This window comes from Patella vulgata, chromosome 3 (genome assembly GCF_932274485.2).
Source record: "Patella vulgata chromosome 3, xgPatVulg1.2, whole genome shotgun sequence".
Taxonomy (NCBI): Eukaryota; Metazoa; Mollusca; class Gastropoda; family Patellidae; genus Patella; species Patella vulgata.
The window spans coordinates 61,715,311-61,734,518 of record NC_065881.2 but is presented as its reverse complement, the minus strand read 5'-3'; the positions used below and the strand labels follow the sequence as shown (position 1 = coordinate 61,734,518).

Below are 19,208 nucleotides of genomic sequence, written 5' to 3'. Positions count from 1 at the left end.
GCTCCAAATCTTACACCAGTCAGCCTTCTGTTTACAGACTGAAATAGATGCCCATAATGTTCATAATGATCAATAATTTCTGCTTTGGGTAAGTAGCAGTCTGTCTGGCTAGCTGTCCGCATACTTTTTGGAACACAATAACTCTTCTTCTAATCAATGTAAAATTTTCAAACTTAGATACCAAATATAATCATTGTATGAATATCTTAAGATTTAGATAAAGATCTGGCCGGTTCTCGCTATAATAGTTCAAAAATAGATACTTCAAAATTAGTATATTGACAATTTCATTAAAATTACTTTATTCTGAGCCAAGTTATTGCTGTTTTGTAGTCTTGACAAGATGTGTGTATTGATTGTGTATTATCGTAACCATGGTACTGGTATATTCGAGGCTTAGTAGTTAGTCTCACTTAGCCATTTTTAAATTAAATCATTAAATTGCTGAACCGTTCTAATCTAGTTAAAATCTTGAGTATCCAATGGCATCAAAAGTTGATTATGGTCTTGTCATGTTAATAAATGTCTAATTAATAATTTATATAACATTTCAGGCCAAAAGAAAGACCTGCAATAGGCAAATTGAATAATTATCTTTAACTGAGTTTGATGATGAGCATTTTCTGCTTACACTATGCTTAGATAGGTAGGGGAATGAAGAAACTTTCTGTATATAGTTTCATTACATCAATACCTTGATTTGAAGGGGGATTTGGGGGCCGAATGTTTTAATGCGTGCACATTAGATCATAAGGTCTGTCGTCGAGTTGTCTGCTAGTACGTGACAAGGAATAGGGTCGTCTGTCCAGCTTCATTGGTATTGTATTTGTCCACAAGTTTCCTCCCACAGTTAAAGATCCTGACATGCAAGCAAATTATTGAAATAAAATTGACCCATATGTTAGTCCCAAAATGACCTTGTTTGTGTCGAGTGGGCGTTATACCTGTCATCTATTTTTTTGAGGATTGAGGTGAGGACATCAGACTGACATACCAATGCCTTGAAAAACCATTCCTTTTATTGACTTGATTGTTCATATTAAATGAGCTAAATCTCTATTCTCTGTCACCTAGAAATGGACACAAATGGGTTGCATTCATTGATGGGATTTCAAAATTTTTCTTGTCAGACATTTTTTCCCGAAAATAAAGGGGCATATCTCTTATCGTTATTTAAGCAGGCGTCTTCAAACCACAATTAAGAATCATGTGTTAACAAAATATTCAAATTCATACGTAATAAAAAAATAGGTGCACCTCGTTATTTTTCATGTTTAATTCCCGTCCGTACAGTATTCAAATTTATATCAATAATATTCCTACAAAATTATGTGACATCGTAATACCATAAAATGAAAGCTTGCCGACTACTGTCGATCCGTACCTTTTTCAAATTCCTACAAAATTACCGTATTTTTCGGGTCATAAGTCGATACATTTTTCAGCAGAGGTCCGGCATTCATCTTACACCCCGTTTCCACTTATTTACGGAAGGTAAAAAAAATGACATCCCGAAATTTATTCGGCAGTAAACGTCACTTTATCACAACGAGCGAGTGACACGAACTGCTAAATAAAAGCATTCGACTCTAGCATGGCGCTATCGTCTAAAACAATTAACTACTTACATTATTTCAATCGAAATATTTGTCAACATTTCTTAGTGTGTTTATTTATTTAATTAAAAACATAAACCCCATTCAAAATATGATCATAAATCTGAAAATATGCCATCAAAATAGAATCTTTTCTCCGGCATCATACGTATGAGGTTCGGCATGTTTACATCTCTTAATTTCACATGTCTCGCGAGATTTCTACTTTCTACTTTCAGTTATTGTACTATAACCGCCATGCGTGTGTGTGAAATAGCTTTATTTAACTTCGGCTTCCACCGAAGAAATATCACAGACAAGTTATCGGATACAATGTATATCGATTTGGGATGTTATATACTATTACTATTAGGATATGTGACATATGACTAATTCCTATGTGTTGTCGGTGGGAGTCTGCACTTGTTAAAATAATCCAGCCATTTCTGGTTGTTTACTTCCATATGTTTAAATTTGGGTTTCAAAAGCCTGAAATTGTTTATATTAGAATCTCCCCTATGTTCTTTAAAAGCAGGCTTATTGAAAAATTGGTCTTTTGTCACGATCAAGGGAGATTTTCCCCGAATTTAGAGAGCACTAATTTGATTATGAAGTAAAATTGTCATTGTTTCGGTAATACAGAGTTGTTTCAATATTTTAAGACAAGTCCCCTGTCTAAGGAAAATACATGTATATTTTTAAAGTAGTGAGCTGCCCCCACCCTCTCCCCCAGGAAAAAATGGGTGCTCAGACTCCCTTTCCATTGGATGCAATATGAAGCCAACGACCAACTTGGTTTTATGGACGCCTTGTCAATCATGTCGTTATATATATGAATCACACGATTTACACCACGACTTGAATGATGGGGCGCCCAAAATGGCATGATCTGTGGGGTGCCTTATCCTGGAGGGGCACCCATATTGACATGATTGGTGGGGCACCTTATAATGACAATATATGATTGTCAGGCTGCACATAATGCATAATGCTGAGTGGGATTGGTTGGGGGCCCACGACTTGATCAATTTGATCAATGGGGCACGCAAAACGGCATAATTGGTGGGATGCCTCATCCTGGAGGGGCGCTCATAATTCCGAAATTGGTGGGCCACCCACAAGGAAATCTATCATATGAAAGCTAACTGGAAATTTTCCAGGTCAAATTCACGATGAGGATGAGATTGATTCAAGCTGGCGCCAGGAGTGATAATCTTCAAAATTCAAACAAAAGGCACTTTAACCCAGTTCTGAACTTTTCGTTTTTCTCATAAATTATTATAGGTACGCTTAAGTCGTATTCCTTCCTTCAAATTTTATAATGTTTATATCAAAATATCATAATACACCAATATCGCAATTCAGCCTCAAAATTAAAATTTTCCGTCATTTTCATAGTTACTCTCCTCAGGTGCAAACCCTATTTTCCAAAATTTTCTGGGGGAAGAGCACCCAAGACCTTTCTTGAAAGGGAGGCGCGTCCACGGTGGCGTCCACCATGGACCGTCAAATGTAGGTACATCGGCTCCCCCAGAAGCCCCATTGTGCCCCAAGAAGCCCTTGCCCCCCCCCCCCAACATTTTTGGGCTAGCTATGGGCCTGGTGAGCATCCCAATATTCTTTTATTTTAATGGTAGATTTTCTACATTTTACTGTACATGCTTTATTAATATTGTTTTATAATGTATCAAATCCAGTATTTATGAAAATAAAATCTCAGCATACAATATGGTGACCATACTTAAAATTGTTAAAATTAAAATATGCATTATGTGACATTTAGATCAATCTTACTATATAAATAGTTAAAAAATTAGACAATGAAAAATGAATAGATTGAAAATTTCATTCAAGCTATTTTATTCTGAGCACAGCTATATTAGTATTTGAAATTTTGAACAGATGTATGTAAAAAGTCTTGATTTATATAACATTTAAAGCCAGAAAAAAGACCTGCAATAATCAATTTTAATGAATGAATGGACAAACTTCTATCTTGTATTGCTGAATAATATATATAAATGTATCTTTAAGAGTAAATGAATCAATTTTAATGAATTAATAGACTAACAAGGAGTTTGGGACCTATGATAAACCAGGTTCCTGTGTACTCATTGACGTGCATGTATAAGAACCCTTGACACATCACCTACCTTGTATTGCTGAATAATATATTTCCTATAAGTTAAGTATTGGATATATCACCCGCACATAAAACACATGAATGTCTAACTAAAACTTTCAAAATGCTAATAATTCATTTATACTTGTTCGCTGCTTGTTGGGAATATGTGGCAACAGTTTCTCTCCAAGATTACTTAGGAACTTGGAATGACAGCATATATTAATCCTTGGCTTCTTATACATTCAGTAGATTGTATTGGTTAGCTGGAAAGAGAGATGTACACTCAGATATTAAAGAGAAAAGTGATTGATCAAATGTCACTGAGGCAAAGGACATTATCTTTCATCACTCTTCTTAATTCCAGTGTTTTTATATAAAATTTAAAACACAAATTAAAGGAGAAATCCCAGATATATTTCAGTAAATAAAACTGTTTAATTCTAGTTCTAAGAAACTTTCTGAAGCTCTAGTGATACATTTCATCAAAGAAATACCAACTTCCAGTTTTTAGTAGGAGTTGGGGACATGCTTTTGTTGTTTTCTTAGGAGAAAATAGGCTATGTCTTCCAATTTTGGAAACAAACCTATATTTCGGAGACTCAGTGAATACTCCTTTAATACAAATTGCTATTTCACAACATCAGATATTTGTTTTTCCATCAGATGGTCTGTCTCTAAACTATTTTAATTGCATTTTTTAAAACTGATAAATACTTTCTCTTCAAAACTGATAAAATGATTTATCTTGATTGTAAATTTGGATAGATTTATCTTGATTGTAAATTTGGATAGAATTGATTTTAAATCACATTGATTAGATAGAATATGGATGGGCTTCTGTAGGTGTCAAGATTTGTGGAGTGTTTGGCTTTCTAATAGAATAATTTACCAATGAATCGAACAGAGAGAGAAACAGAAATTCCACATAAACAGTAAATTACTGGCTGATGTTGACATATGAAAGCACCACTTAGTTTGAATTATTAAACCTACCTCCAGGGAGATGTTTACTGAGATGAACATGTGTACTGTGTCTTATTTAAAAGGGTCATGTATGGAACTGTGAAAGTATTGGGTGCAATTGTAGAATTACATGTTGTAATGGAGTTTTGTTTGATAATTGTCATTAAGCTCAACATTACCAGCATGCATAATTTGTATTGAATTTAGTTTGAAATTTTCATGCTTCTAGGACTCAACACCAACAAGTCTATTAGCAAAACTTTGAAAAGTTAATTACATTGTTATGTTCTTTTTCTTATCTGTCAGTTTAATTTTGCAATACTAATGCCATGTTATTTCAGTATTCCCATGTATTACATGATTGTATGTAGTTAAGATTTTGCATTGCATAATTTTTTTTTTTTTCATGAATGTATTTGTTTTAAAGGCCAACACTGTTGACTATAGTTGAACGTCCCAACTTTTTACTTACAAAATATGTGTTTCATATGTTGCTCAATGTCGTTGAGATTATTTAGTCGTCAGGAAGGTGTGGAGGGGATGCCTTCTATGCCCAAGAAAGGTTTTTGAAGGATTAGAAATCTAAAATAGTTCTTGCTAGTAAAAATAGGAGGGGATGGCATCCGACGTGGTTATTTATTGTAGGGTGCCCAATGCAGCCAAAAATGGGCTCTAATAGAAGTTGGATTTACTTGAATGTTCAATTTCAAAAGACGATTACACAACAGCACTGACATTAGCCACACTCTCTTGTAATAGTCTATAGATAGCCATTTCACATGACTTTCTCTTTACATTAATCAAATGATAAAGCTCTAAAAAATCTAGTGTAAACGATTTTGAATTACAATAATATTTAGGTTGTTGGTTGTTACAACTTAAGAATGTTACTTCATTATTTTCTTCAGTTTGCTACATTATTGACTACACTGTCAGGCGCAAGATCTTTTTGCCAATCTCTGAATCTCACGGCTTAAGGCAAGAATAGAATACTAGTAGTATTTTCCTTTTGCTTTTACAAGGGTCTTAAAACATTTCTTGAGCATCTGAATTCGATATCTTGGTCTTACTTTCTGTAAAGTTTCGTATAAATTCAAACCTTGACTGAGTTTGATCGTGAACATTTTTTGCTTAGACAAAGTATAGATAATCACTTTGATTGGGCAATACTTTCGAAAAAGATAAATGTGCAATTAATCTATTTATTTTGGAATTTCGGCAGGGAACATCAGCCTCACTGTTGGCTTGTTGCATTTTAAATGGTTATAACTTATTAAATGCAACATGACCGTTTATTTATTGATGATAAACGTAAATGGGGAAAACTTAGTTAAGGCTTTCTGTATATGAATTTTGTGACATATTTATCAATATATTTGGGGATATTTTTGATGGTGGTGTACGCTCTATGTTATATTGTCTGCCTGTCCACAGAGAGTTATCATCAGATTTTAAAAAATTGTTATGCATTGTTATACACTGAGATATGTTGACTTTCAACAATTTCAGGTAACATTTCAAATAGTTTAATTTCCAAATCTTATGGATCAATGATTTATGTTGATTACTTTAAGATTTTGTTTTGAATGATGTGAATACTATTACTGCAAAATAGTTATGCTATCTCTATTTATCTTCATTGTTTAGATTTAGATGAAAATGTCTGTCAGAATTCAACAAGTTATTGACCTTGATTATTAAATCCATGCATTATATGCACATATAAAAAAGTTAATCTGGTATTCTTAAACAACACAAGAATATTTAAAGGGTGTATGGCTTTACACTTTAGAGCTTTAAATAGACAAAAATTGTTCTAAAAGCATCATATTCGGGCATGGCGTACATCAGCCCTTGCAACTGGAGACAACTAGTTGCCGGCAACTGGGAGCAACTGAGAGGATACGATCAGTTGCCAGTTTTTGTCGATGTACTCGCGTTTTCAACTGGAAAATCACCGCTAGTTGCTCATGGTCTACTTTTCAAGCAACTAGTTAAAAATTGTACTCGGTTTCTCTAAGAAAAAAGGGCTGATCTACGTGCAAATGGCAACTGATCGTATCCAGTCACATGAACCTTCATGTGATCAGCATTCGCCGTTATTGGTGCGAATTCGCTATAAATACACTTAATTATGATAAAAAAAATTGTTCTCTTATAAAGAGGCTACATATCATATATAGGCCTAACAATATTTTTGCAAAATTTCAGCTTAATTCTTCTAGATCTAAAAGTGCAAGGGACTGTCAGATAAAAACATCTTCAAGCGAATTAGCTGAAACAACTACTATGGAAATATGTTATTATGAGACTTCCTATTTTGTGGTATTTCTCTATGAGATAATTATGGTTCACAGTAAAAATACTATACAGCTTATCATATATGGACAAAATTGATATTTTCTAAAAGATGATAACTATGGCAACCATTTAAAAAAAAAAAAACATGACCTACTTGGATCACCTATTTTTCTGTTCCACTGATGTCGATGTCACGCGCTGAATAGAGCAACCAACCAGTTGCTGCCAGTGCCTCCAGTTGCTGAAGTGTCGATATACGCCGAATGCGTAGATCAACTGCAACTAATCAGTATGCCGTTATTAATGTAATATGGATGTAAATAAAGTGATTTATATTCAATTTAAAAGCAATTTAATAAATTTATTGTAAATTTTTATCAATTACGTTTACGTCTGCTTAGTCCATTTTACCATTTTTTTTATACGCCACATGGAAATGTGAATCCAAATAAAAATAAAGAGAGAGAGAGGAATCCAGAACCAGTTGAATAATATAAACTTTGATGGGATCCAAGTCACCATATGTCATCACTGGTTACTATGATTCCCCTTATGATCATAGGCGTACGGGAAAATTTTTTACTGGGGAGGGGGCGGTGGTGGTTGGTGCCCCAAAAATGTAGTTAGGTTCTTAGTATGTTACATAATAATCATAATATCTCTTTTGCGATGAATAAGTTCTTAATTTCTAAATCATCAATAAAAGAGAACTAAATTTTATTTACTTGTAATATACACAACTAAAAACAGTTGTTTATGGAACTGTAATTTGTGGCTTACTGTACTCCAAACAATAGAGGGTTCGAGTCTTAAGATTTCTATTTAATTGCCTAACTATTGACACTCTGAATTTAAATTCAAGAACACAAAATTTTTTTTGTACAACTTTTACAAAGTACAATTGTGTGCCCAAATTTTCCCAGCATTTGGTGCCCAAAATGGGGGGGTGGTTTTGTGATACCCATGACTTTGTATATTGCCAACACTCTACAGGCTACATTTATGATTTGATTATTTTGAAATTAATATATAGTGTTTACATTAGTGAGTTAAAGAAGCTTATTTAATTTCAATAATTTCTGTGAATTTTTTTTGGAGTTATGCCCCTTGTTTCACTGTGGTGCACCTTGTGAACAAAAGTTATCATCTGATCTTTATGAAATTTATATGCATCATTTAGATTAGTGAAACAAGGAGCCTATTGAATTTCAGCAATTTTCATTAATTACGTCTAGAGTTAAATGACGAAAATTATAATCTAATCTGTACGAAATTGTCTTGTAAATGCCCCACATTACCTACAAAAGAATTAATTTGCGACATTCCTTGTCAACTACTCGGATGATTTAGTTACTGTGGTTGTATGTGTCGTTGCCTGGCAATCTACCTTATTATTTTTTGTCGGTTAAGAATCCCCCATTACTAATTATTTCCAAATTGTCTTGTAGGCTATGGTTTTCTTTATTCATTACAAATGACGCCCGAAACCATAGAATAAATGGGGGAGCCATGGTGGGTAAGACGCTGGCTCGCTAGTTGGAATTCGATATAAGAGTAGGTCATAGTGCCGCTGCCCGGGCAAAAATTCCCTCATAGAATACTGTATGTTGTATGCCCGTGCCTATCTTCATTAGCCCAGTTGGAGCAGAACAGTAGGACGTAAAACCCTGTTTCATTTCATTTCATTTCATAGAATAAATGACTGTGTACTGATTATAAAATGTTCACTGTGTCTTAAATATTGAATATTGATCAATATTGAATTCTTATTCATGTTTTTAATTTCAAATATTATGGAAAATATTGACTTATACTAGTTATAGGTTTAGCTTCTTTAAGAAAATAAGTAAATCTGAAATACCGGTATTCTTAAGTACCAATTGAACATTTATAGTATTATGTACGTCCTCGAAACGATGCAATGTCTTAAGTAATTGGATACATATTCCAATAGTTTGCTCTAAACCATCAGTTATTCTCATGACACATGGTGAAACAAGTAATTTGATATCAGTCATTGTTTCCCTCTAGTTAATAATTAGACAAGAATTCAGTTTGCCACTGTGCATTATCTAAGAAAACATTAAGGTGGCTACTGACATTAGATGACAAAAACCAAATCTGTTTTTATAAAATCATATTGCAGTTAGAAGGAAATCAGTTTCGCATCCACAGACCATCATGACATTTATAAGATATTTGTGGACATTTTTGGTAATGTTAATCAGATAAACCTCAGGGACCATCATGGTTGTTGGATCCTTTTGAACTACAAAAAGTAGAGAGAAGCGAAATGGAATTGAACAAAATGTATTGAAATGGAACAAAATAAAATAAAAAGGAACCAAATAGAGTGAAATGAAACACATTAAAGTGAGAAATCACTTGTTTGTTAGATTAAATAAAGGCAAAGCAAGAATTATGGTTATGTATATAATCATCACTTACATATTGAAATGAATGAACAGAGCCGGCAGAGGACAAAGTATTAGAAGAGAGAAAGTCATGATGTTCCCAAGAGAAAGCTCACAATTATGTCTAACAGTGTCGGGGGTTATTTGGTTGTGTGTTGTGAGGTCTTTCTTCAAATATAGTATATTCATTCGGTTGGGACAAAAAAACAGGTCCTGTGTACACAGTGCTGTGCACATAGAAGAATCCTTGGCAGATGGAATTTGATATAAGAGTATGTGGTAGCTCTGCTGTCCAGCAAAACTTCCCACATAGCATACTGTATGGTGAATGGAGCAGAACAGTGGACCTTAAACTCCATTTCATTCATTCATTCATTCTTTATAATACACATATTACATGTCAATATATCATGCTATCTGCACAGTAAAACCCTGCATAACCCAAGAGACATCCCAACAACTCCTCAAGATCACATGACCTGGAGGCTAGCAGTCAACATATATATTTTTCCCAGATAACCCAAAATTTCAAGTACAACAGAATATTTGAAATCCTCAGTGTCTTTTTTTTTTAAATGCCTCCATTACCTACAAACGAATCATTTCTATGTGACAACCTACCATGTGTAAAAACTTTTATATCATTGTTATGTATGCTGACAGTATTTTACATAAAAATAAAAAGAAATGATCCTTACCTTGTAAAATAACACTGGTCAGAACACTAGAAATCAACTTTTGTCAACTGAAAACAATGGAAGTTGATATGATGTCTAGGGATGACTCATAATATGATAAGCAAATTAATCTCAGAGACAATACATGATTGATTTAGAACAGCAACCATTAGTTTGGTGATATGATAATCTTTCATACAATAATTACATTTATTATTGAGTTCCGATCATTTTATCACTAATGTCCAAATACTAGAAACATTTCCTCCAATGTATGATGGATATGATATATTGTATTCCTCTTCATACCAATACAATGTCCAACCACTTTCAACACAGTCAGTATTTGAATAAATTCTACATGTCATTCAGTTTTCTAGTGCTTTCAGATGACACTTAAAACAGGAATCTTTGGAAACAAAGCCTAATTAGACTTCTAAAGCAAACTGTTGTAGTCAAGTGCTGTACAATCGATATTAAAGATCTTTAGCTCACAAATCATAAAAAAGCTGTCAAATATGTCTTTACATCATTATCTTTTGGGGTGTTTTGTCATCTAGTTTTATAATCAGATTTGTTGTTTTTTTATGCCAGATTCTGAAAGAGTTTAACATCATTCTAAGTTGATCTAAACTTAGATCATATGTTCTTTTTTGTAGCTTTTTTTTTTTTTTTTAAAAGTTCAAGCCAGTAGGATTTGATAAGATTTTTTTAACGTACCCCAAAACAGCACTATTTTGATTAATTAAGTAACTTTTTTGATTGCCCAAAGTGGTATGTGCAATTAGTGCTAGATTATTTTAAGATTAATCAGAAACTTCTATTATAAATGGGGGGTTGGATGGCTTAATGGTTAGCGTGCGCGCGCTGTATCATAAAGTCTGTCATTGAGTCGACTGGCGTGGTTTCGAATCCCCGGTTGTACGTGGCAAGGAGTAGGGTCGCCTGTCCAGCCTCGTGGGTTTTCTCCGGGTCCTCCGGTTTCCTCCCACTGCTAAAGACCCCTACGCGCAAGCGAATTATTGAAATAAAATTAAACCATATGTTAGTCTCTCTCTCTCTATTATAAATTGTTTGTAATGCATTTAATGATACGAGAAGAGTGAAATAACATAAATACAACTTTATAGATAACAATCACTAGTTAAACAATAATATGAATCAATATGATTATGATACAAAAAGCTGGGAGTGAACATTTCAGTATAAAGAATAAATGAATCCACAAAGACAAGAATTAAAACATTTGTTTTTTATACTTAAAGATACATTCCCGGGTACAAACTGAGTGATTTGATGATATATTTGGACTAAAAACATATTCAAACTAATTAATTTACCATAAATTTGCTTCAAATCCGTCTCACAACATTGCAATTGTCGGGGAATACCCTGGCTATAAAAAAGAGGTCATGTTTGTTTCACGTGACTTACCTCTCTCAGACTCAGTACCTAGCAACAGAAGCGAAGTCGGAGGAGAATTCATTGCATACACAAGACGATGTCATCTTTAATTGCTGACTATTTATTACAAATATCGAAGCCTAATTAAATTCTCGGATCATCCACTACCCGCATCTTTTCTCGTGATTTTTATCTCAGAAAGTGTTGTACGTCTAATTCTTCATAAAGTTTATCAACATGTACATCAAGCGTTCAATCTCCACGTGCAACCTTTGACGGCACGCGTGCATATACTCCTAATCGTTGGGCTGTCGATTAGGGAAACCCTTACATTTTTGTCCTGTATGCGCTCTATGAGTGTTTTTCAGGGAATCCAGTATTTTTCTAGTAAGACTGGATATTTCTACTTTCCATATATACAAAAATTGCCATACTTTTATTTGAAATAACCACCTGATAAATACTTTTCTGGGAACCCATCTTTAAATGTTCACTCTCAGATTTCGGTATCATATTGATTCATATTATTGTTTACCTTGTGCTTGATAAAGACAAGAGGATACTTGTATTTAAAGTTTCAAGTGATTGTTATCCATAAAGTTGTGTTTGTGTTATTTCCTATTATAAAGTTAAGCTATTTTACCTGTGATGACTATCTGTAGGTATATATTGATCTAGTGTACGCTATATATATGACTATTTGATTATCTAAAATTAATCTGCCTGACTTGATTAATGGTAATTTTATTATACATTGATTAATGTAAACCTAAAATCACATAATAGCTTATAAATTATAACACTAGTTATCTTATCAGACACAAATGTGTAAATCATTTTTTAACATACAGAAATAATCATTTTATCTCCAAAGCATAAATGTTATTTATGATACAAAAATCGTTTTGATATCCAGAAAAAGATTCTCCAAATGTGAAAAATCCTGTCAGATGCGATGTTTTTTTGTTGTTTTTGAAAAAAAAAAAAAAAACACTTTTAGGATGTTATGGTCCAATTCAATCAAAATTTGTATGTGATCTACTGATATCTAGTGCTATTGATGTCATTAGGTATCAGTTTAGTCCTAAATTCATCAACTTTAATTGCCAACTGTACTCTAATGAATTGATACGTTTTTTGACATTATACTATGTTACTTTAATCTTGCTGTGAAATAACTGCAGTAATTTGATATTTAATCCAGATATCTTTAGATAATGTCTGTGTTTTGTTCTTTAATGCTTTCTGTGATTACATATTATTCATTGTTTTATGACTCTTTGGAAACCTTTGAATAAAATTGAATCCATGATTGGTATTACTGTCTTAGTTCGAGACATGGCTTAAAGAGGCATTATAAATCATGCCTACCAAGAAAATAAATGTAATTGATATTGAATATTGTCATATTCAAAGCAAACAGAAAAAAATCTGAGTACTTACATACTTTGTGTAACATATTTTATGCCAATTTTGTTTAATTCCTTAAAAACAACTAATAAGTATAAAATAGTGTTGAGCAGTCAAAAATGCACATGACATTTTTTGTTATTTAGATTTAGGGTGATAAACTACATATTAATAATCACCAGAAATATACCAATTTTATTTACCAACCATGTTCCAAACTTGACCCAAAAACATGATAATAAAGGGTACTGATGACAACAAAAGTCGATTTTCCCCATTTATGTCTGCATGGATTTTTATCAAATTAGACACGAACAATAATTGCAATTCCAAAAAAGCCACAGAACGATTTTTGGCTATAGGCTATGGTTTGTCTGGTATCCATAGAAATGCCTAAAAACGATGAGTTTTCTTGGAAACTCAATTAGTACTTGCTAAAAAGAGATAGGCCTATCAATAATCGAAAATAGAGGTTATACGTGACATTTCAACACCAAAAACGTATTTTAAAATCTTTGTTGATTATTTACCTTCAAACAAGATTTTGTGATTTCTAGTAAATTTTTTGAATACGTCCACAACAAGTTTTAAAATACAACAATTCGGATGTAAAAAGTAAATATTTACTTCAGTGCACACTACTCTGCCACTCTCGAAATCATTTTATACATTCAAAAATGGTAGCTTTTGACCATCATAAAATGAAATTCAGCCTTGTTCCAGTCGCGGTGGATATTAAACCTCGATAATTGTGTCTTAGAGGGAATTCCTTCTGATGTCATATATAGATAGACATCAATGATCCAGTGTAAAACTACTGTTGGAGGTGGCCATGATTGTTTATTTCGGATGACGTGAACGGTGTGTACGACGTCATAATTTATTCAAGAATTGATCTAGGTCGGGGAAACCTTCTCGTTTGCTATAAAAGTTTTTTTCTTTCCTCTTGTATCTCCATTATTACACAACAAACGGTCGGACTGTTATATAGCGTCTGGGTTATTTTACACATGGAACAAATGTGAAAAGTCTTAATAAAATTGATGTTGAAAAGTTAGTGCGTATCTTAGACTACTCAATGCCCTTAAAATGATTATATTTAAGCGATGACTTTGCTGATTTGTCTATAATTTTGCCAGGATTTGAGTGGCCCAGTGATCTAGACTTGTGTGCTCTTGGACATGAGTCCTATTGTTGGTAATGTTAAATATTTTACCAACCACCAAAGACCTCCAAAGCACTATTTCCCCTTTAATGAACATTATTTTTTATTTGGGGCCTTTTTGTAATCCATTTCATCAATTGTTTGTTGTTTTTTGTCCCCCGCCTTTCGAAGAAAGCAGGGGACTATTAAAATGGGTTCGTCCGTCTGTCTGTCTGTCTGTCTGTCCGTCTGTCTGTCCGTCTGTCTGTCCGTCACACTTTTTGGGACACAATAACTCTCTTCCTAATTGAGCTAGAATGTTCAAACTTGGTGTATGTGTTTATTAGGTCAATGCCTTGATGGAGTTCGAAGATGAGCATTTTCCGCTTAGGGTAAGCAGAGATAAGCAATTTGATTGGTTGATGCTTTGGGACACGATAACTCTCTTCCTAATTGGGCTAGAATATTCAAACTTGGTGTATGTGTTGATTAGGTCAATGCCTTGATGGAGTTCGAAGATGAGCATTTTCCGCTTAGGGTAAGCAGAGATAAGCAATTTGATTGGTTGATGCTTTGGGACACGATAACTTTTAATTGAGCTAGAATGTTCAAACTTGGTGTATGTGTTTATTAGGTCAATGCCTTGATGGAGTTCGAAGATGAGCATTTTCCGCTTAGGGTAAGCAGAGATAAGCAATTTGATTGGTTGATACTTTGGGGCACGATAACTCTCTTCCTAATTGAGCTAGAATGTTCAAACTTGGTGTATGTGTTGATTAGGTCAATGCCTTGATGGAGTTCGAAGATGAGCATTTTCCGCTTAGGGTAAGCAGAGATAAGCAATTTGATTGGTTGATGCTTTGGGACCTGATAACTTTAGTTCTAATTAAAAGGGAGAGTGAGGACACTTGGTGTATAGCTTTATTATATCAATACCTTGACTAAGTCTCGATAATGAGCATTTTCTGCTTAGGGTAAGCAGAGCGATAAGCAATTTGATTGGCCGAGACTTTGGAACACATTAACTCCTTTTCTAATTGAGCTAGAATGTTCAAACTTGGTGTAGGTGTTTATTAGGTTAATGTCTTGATGGAGTTCGAAGATGAGCATTTTGTGCTTAGGTTAAGCAGAGATAAGCAATTTGATTGGTCGAGACTTTAGAACACAATAACTCTCATTCTAGTTGAGTTAGAATGTTCACACTTGGCATAGGTGGCTATTAGGTGAATGCCTTGATGGAGTGTGAAGATGAGAATTTTTTGCTTAGAGTAAGCAGGGATAAGCAATTTGATTGGTTGATGCTTTGGGACACGATAACTTTAGTTCTAATTAAGTGAGAGTGAGGACACTTGGTGTATAGCTTTATTATATCATTACCTTGACTAAGTTTGATAATGAGTATTTTCTGCTGTCATGTCATGGCTGAGTTCAATTATTAACATTGGTCGATGCTTTGGGACAAGATAACTTTGATTCTATCTGATAGAGAGTGCTGAAACTTAGTGTATAATTTGATTGCTCGATACTTTTGAAAAAAATAAATGTGCGATTAATTAATGTGTCATCTATTTATTTTGGGATTTCGGCGGGGGACATCAGCCTCACTGTTGGCTTGTTTATCTTGCAGTTCTTCTACCAAGACTTGCTGCAATGGCTCTTGCCAATAATAATACAGCTAATGAAACAAAGAGAAGAGATATTGCTATGCAGTTATTTGAAGCGTACAGTGCTATGTCATGTTGTTGTATCCTTTACATTTATTACTAACTATAAACATCATATGGCCACAAATGTGACCAGTTTTGGCTTCATGAGACATATTACAGGCCCTTTATTTAAGATATGAGACAAAACAAGACATTTTATATTCGTTAAACTACTTGGTAATCACTCAATATGTCACTACACATGGTTTTCTGTTGGGTTTTTTTTTTAACTTGTTGGTCTATCTAAATTCAGAGAAACAGATCAAATATTCACAAATGCCCTTGCCATCAAAACCTTTGTAATTCCTTTACAAGTCAGAGTTATTGAGAACTTGCGAGGATAGTTTGACTGGTAATAAAGATGAACTCTATCATTATCAAAATTCAAAGTTGCATTATTTCTATTGTATGCTCTTTTGTCCAGAGTTTTTGAGATTTTTCAAACTTGCCAAGCTTATTCACTTACTTCTAGTAGCATGAAATAGATTATGGCATGTAAATATTGTTAACTGAACATTATTTGCATTTTTAACATTATTTTGATGTACTGGTATCATATGCGTAGTTTCTTGTTTCATAGAAGTCTTTTGCTGCACATTAAGCGCAACATGTTGCAATAATATGGAGACAGGCCGCAAAACCAATGATCGAACAAGATAACTCTGCGATACAAGGCTGGAATGAAGATTTACAATGTGAATGAGTATCTGAAGCATATCCAAAGGATATATGCGAGATGTTGATCAGTCATCAAGAAGATATCTATTCCGCTCGTATTCTGATGAAGACTATAAGAATAAACTAATATCTAAACATGTCTCTGATTTACTGTGTTTTTATAAGTATATTTCCAGAAATCTTGAAAAGTACCATTATAATTTAATATTTTGAATGACGAAATTGGTACTGAATGAAAAAGCTAACGAGAAAACACTTTTCAGGTCAATTTTGAACCAAATGGTTTCTGTCCCCAAAAATACAATTTGCCCTCCAACCCCACCCCATACAATGGTAATCATATACACATATTTAGAGATCTGCAGCGGAATTGAAAAGTAATGATTTTACCAAGCTCAAAGAAAATCATCATCAATGTGAACTCATTTCCCGCCAATTCCCCCCCCACCCTTTAACACACGCACACCTGCTACCCCCACCCCACTTCCCCACCCCACTTCCCCACAATTCAAAACAGTTTTCCAGGGGCATCATATACACTTCTTTAGAGATAGACAGAAATTTATGTTATTATTAATATATAACATGATTATCATTTATGTCAACATAATGACATTTCACTCTATTTGTAGACATTGGACCCCCGCCCCCCATATCTCGACAACCCCCCCCCCCCCTCAAACACCTGATCACCACCCAGATTCGGAATCTACGAAAAAACTGGTTTAGAAAAACATGGTCTCATAAATTCACAGCTCGGGTGGCGATTCCCCCCCTACAGCCACCGGACTAACTAAACTGCCGATGAGAAATATGTATTGTTGCCTGACAACCTTAATTTATTGATTTTGAGTTTCCTCAGCCTTTGCTGTAAAAAATACCATAATTTTATACTTTCAAAATTCAAAAGCAAAAACTTAGCAAAAATGAACAAATCCTGCTATTATTGTTGCGATATGCATTTTTGTTTTATTTGTTTGTGGGTTTATGAAAATTATTGTTAATATATGTACACTTGCTTCAAATCTAACTATATCTGGGCAATTTTGTAGAGATAATTATAAATGTCACATGCCAATTTAATGATTATTGATTACACAATTTATATTTATTCATAGTTTTATAATGACTTTTACAACCCATACCTCTCATTTAGCTTGTCACAAATGTCAATTACAATGAGTTTTTCTCTGAACAGATATGAGAGGAGGTTCTGGAAATACTACTGACCAAAGAATGGTTTTGGTTGACAAGTGTGAAATTACTAGCAAAAGAAAAGTGAATTTCACTGTTTCGTTTTCTTTCCATTCCATCAAAAATCAATTTAGGAAATTTATAGTGATTCTTGTTACCAAAAATCAATTTTTGTAATCACTTTCAGAGGCGAGATGAATGACTTATATTATAACAATAATTATTTCTGAAAAGAAAATGTATAATTTTAATTGTTTCCAATTCGACGGATAATGTCATGAGGATTGAATATTGATAATGAGTCTGTAGGGGTGTTTGTATAAGATTTATTATTATGATGTTCGGTTTGAGTTATGTCTTGTAGCCATTATATACTCTACTAATCTTGTAATCTTCTACAATGTATACTTATCTATTAATGTTATAGATATGTTTACAAATCCTTGGGGTATATTTACCATAAACTAGAAATTGCAATAGTAGTCTACATTTATATTCTTTTAAATCTTTTAATAGGAGAGAAACAATTCCCATATGGCTAAACTTGTATCTCACCATCAGAAATTTTACCATCAATATTCTTATTACTTCTACAACATAGGCAAGGATATTTGGCCTTAGTTCCACATAACATTAGAAATAAGTTTGGATTGTAAGCATAATTGACTAAAACATATTATTTTAGAGCTTGGAGGTTCGAAATGTAATAAAATTTAAAATTTTTGCACATTCAGTTTCCTACAAACCAAAAATACTAAAAACTTTAGAAAGGGGGTTAATGACTAACAGGCTAATAGCCCAATTGCATAGTAGTAGCATAAAGGGTGTGAAGAATCTTTAGCATATACCCGGCAACTATATTTATTTATTAAAATAAATGTAACACATGTCCTTATAGATAGAAGTTCTTCATATGACATGATAGCTCATTGACAAAACCTTAACATGTACAAGTCATCAATGATCAGTTAATTGTAGAAGCTATGTTACCAGGTCTAAGATGTTTAAAACAAGATATGGCTCTTATAGCAACAGAACATGAAGAAGTTGTCGTATCCATGATTAAAGAGTATGAAACTAAGATGGATACTAATAGAATGGTTGAAAGGTATGTATATTGTGTGATAGGGAATGAGTTCATTTAATTACAGATAATGACCACTCTAAATCGATTCATCATCTGTGGACAGTCTATTGATCTTATTCAACAACTGTCTGTCTTGAATCAAATACATAACTGCATATTACAGTGGCGTATTTGAGGCAATTTAAGGGACAGAGGGGTAATGGTTCGCTCCCTTTAGACAGAAAGAGTTTTAACAATTTTATGAATATTTGAAAGCTAACAATGTTGTTTTGGGTAATATTGTTTAAGATATCAAATTAACATAACTGTGATGAGCGCTGAAAATATAAATAGTTTTGCACATTAGTAGTGGCATTGGACCTGTGGTCAAATCTTGCCATCTGTATCATACATGCCAGAACTTAACTATCTGTCAAATTATTTATGCCCTAAATTCAAATTTCAAAGAATTTAACCTTAAAACGCAATAAATACAGTCAAATTTATTATTCTTATTGTGTAAAATCATCT

The 19,208-nt window shown here is 33.5% G+C and overlaps 1 protein-coding gene across 1 annotated transcript in view; it reads left to right on the top strand.

Moving 5' to 3' along the window:
• Positions 1–19,208, top strand: part of LOC126816255 (RAB11-binding protein RELCH homolog) — a 133,485-nt gene that overhangs the window by 99,791 nt on the left and 14,486 nt on the right. The window contains exons 25-26 of the mRNA XM_050542535.2: positions 15,661–15,777; positions 18,566–18,719. Of these exons, the coding sequence (XP_050398492.1) occupies positions 15,661–15,777; positions 18,566–18,719 (271 nt within the window). The remainder of the gene's footprint in view (positions 1–15,660; positions 15,778–18,565; positions 18,720–19,208) is intronic.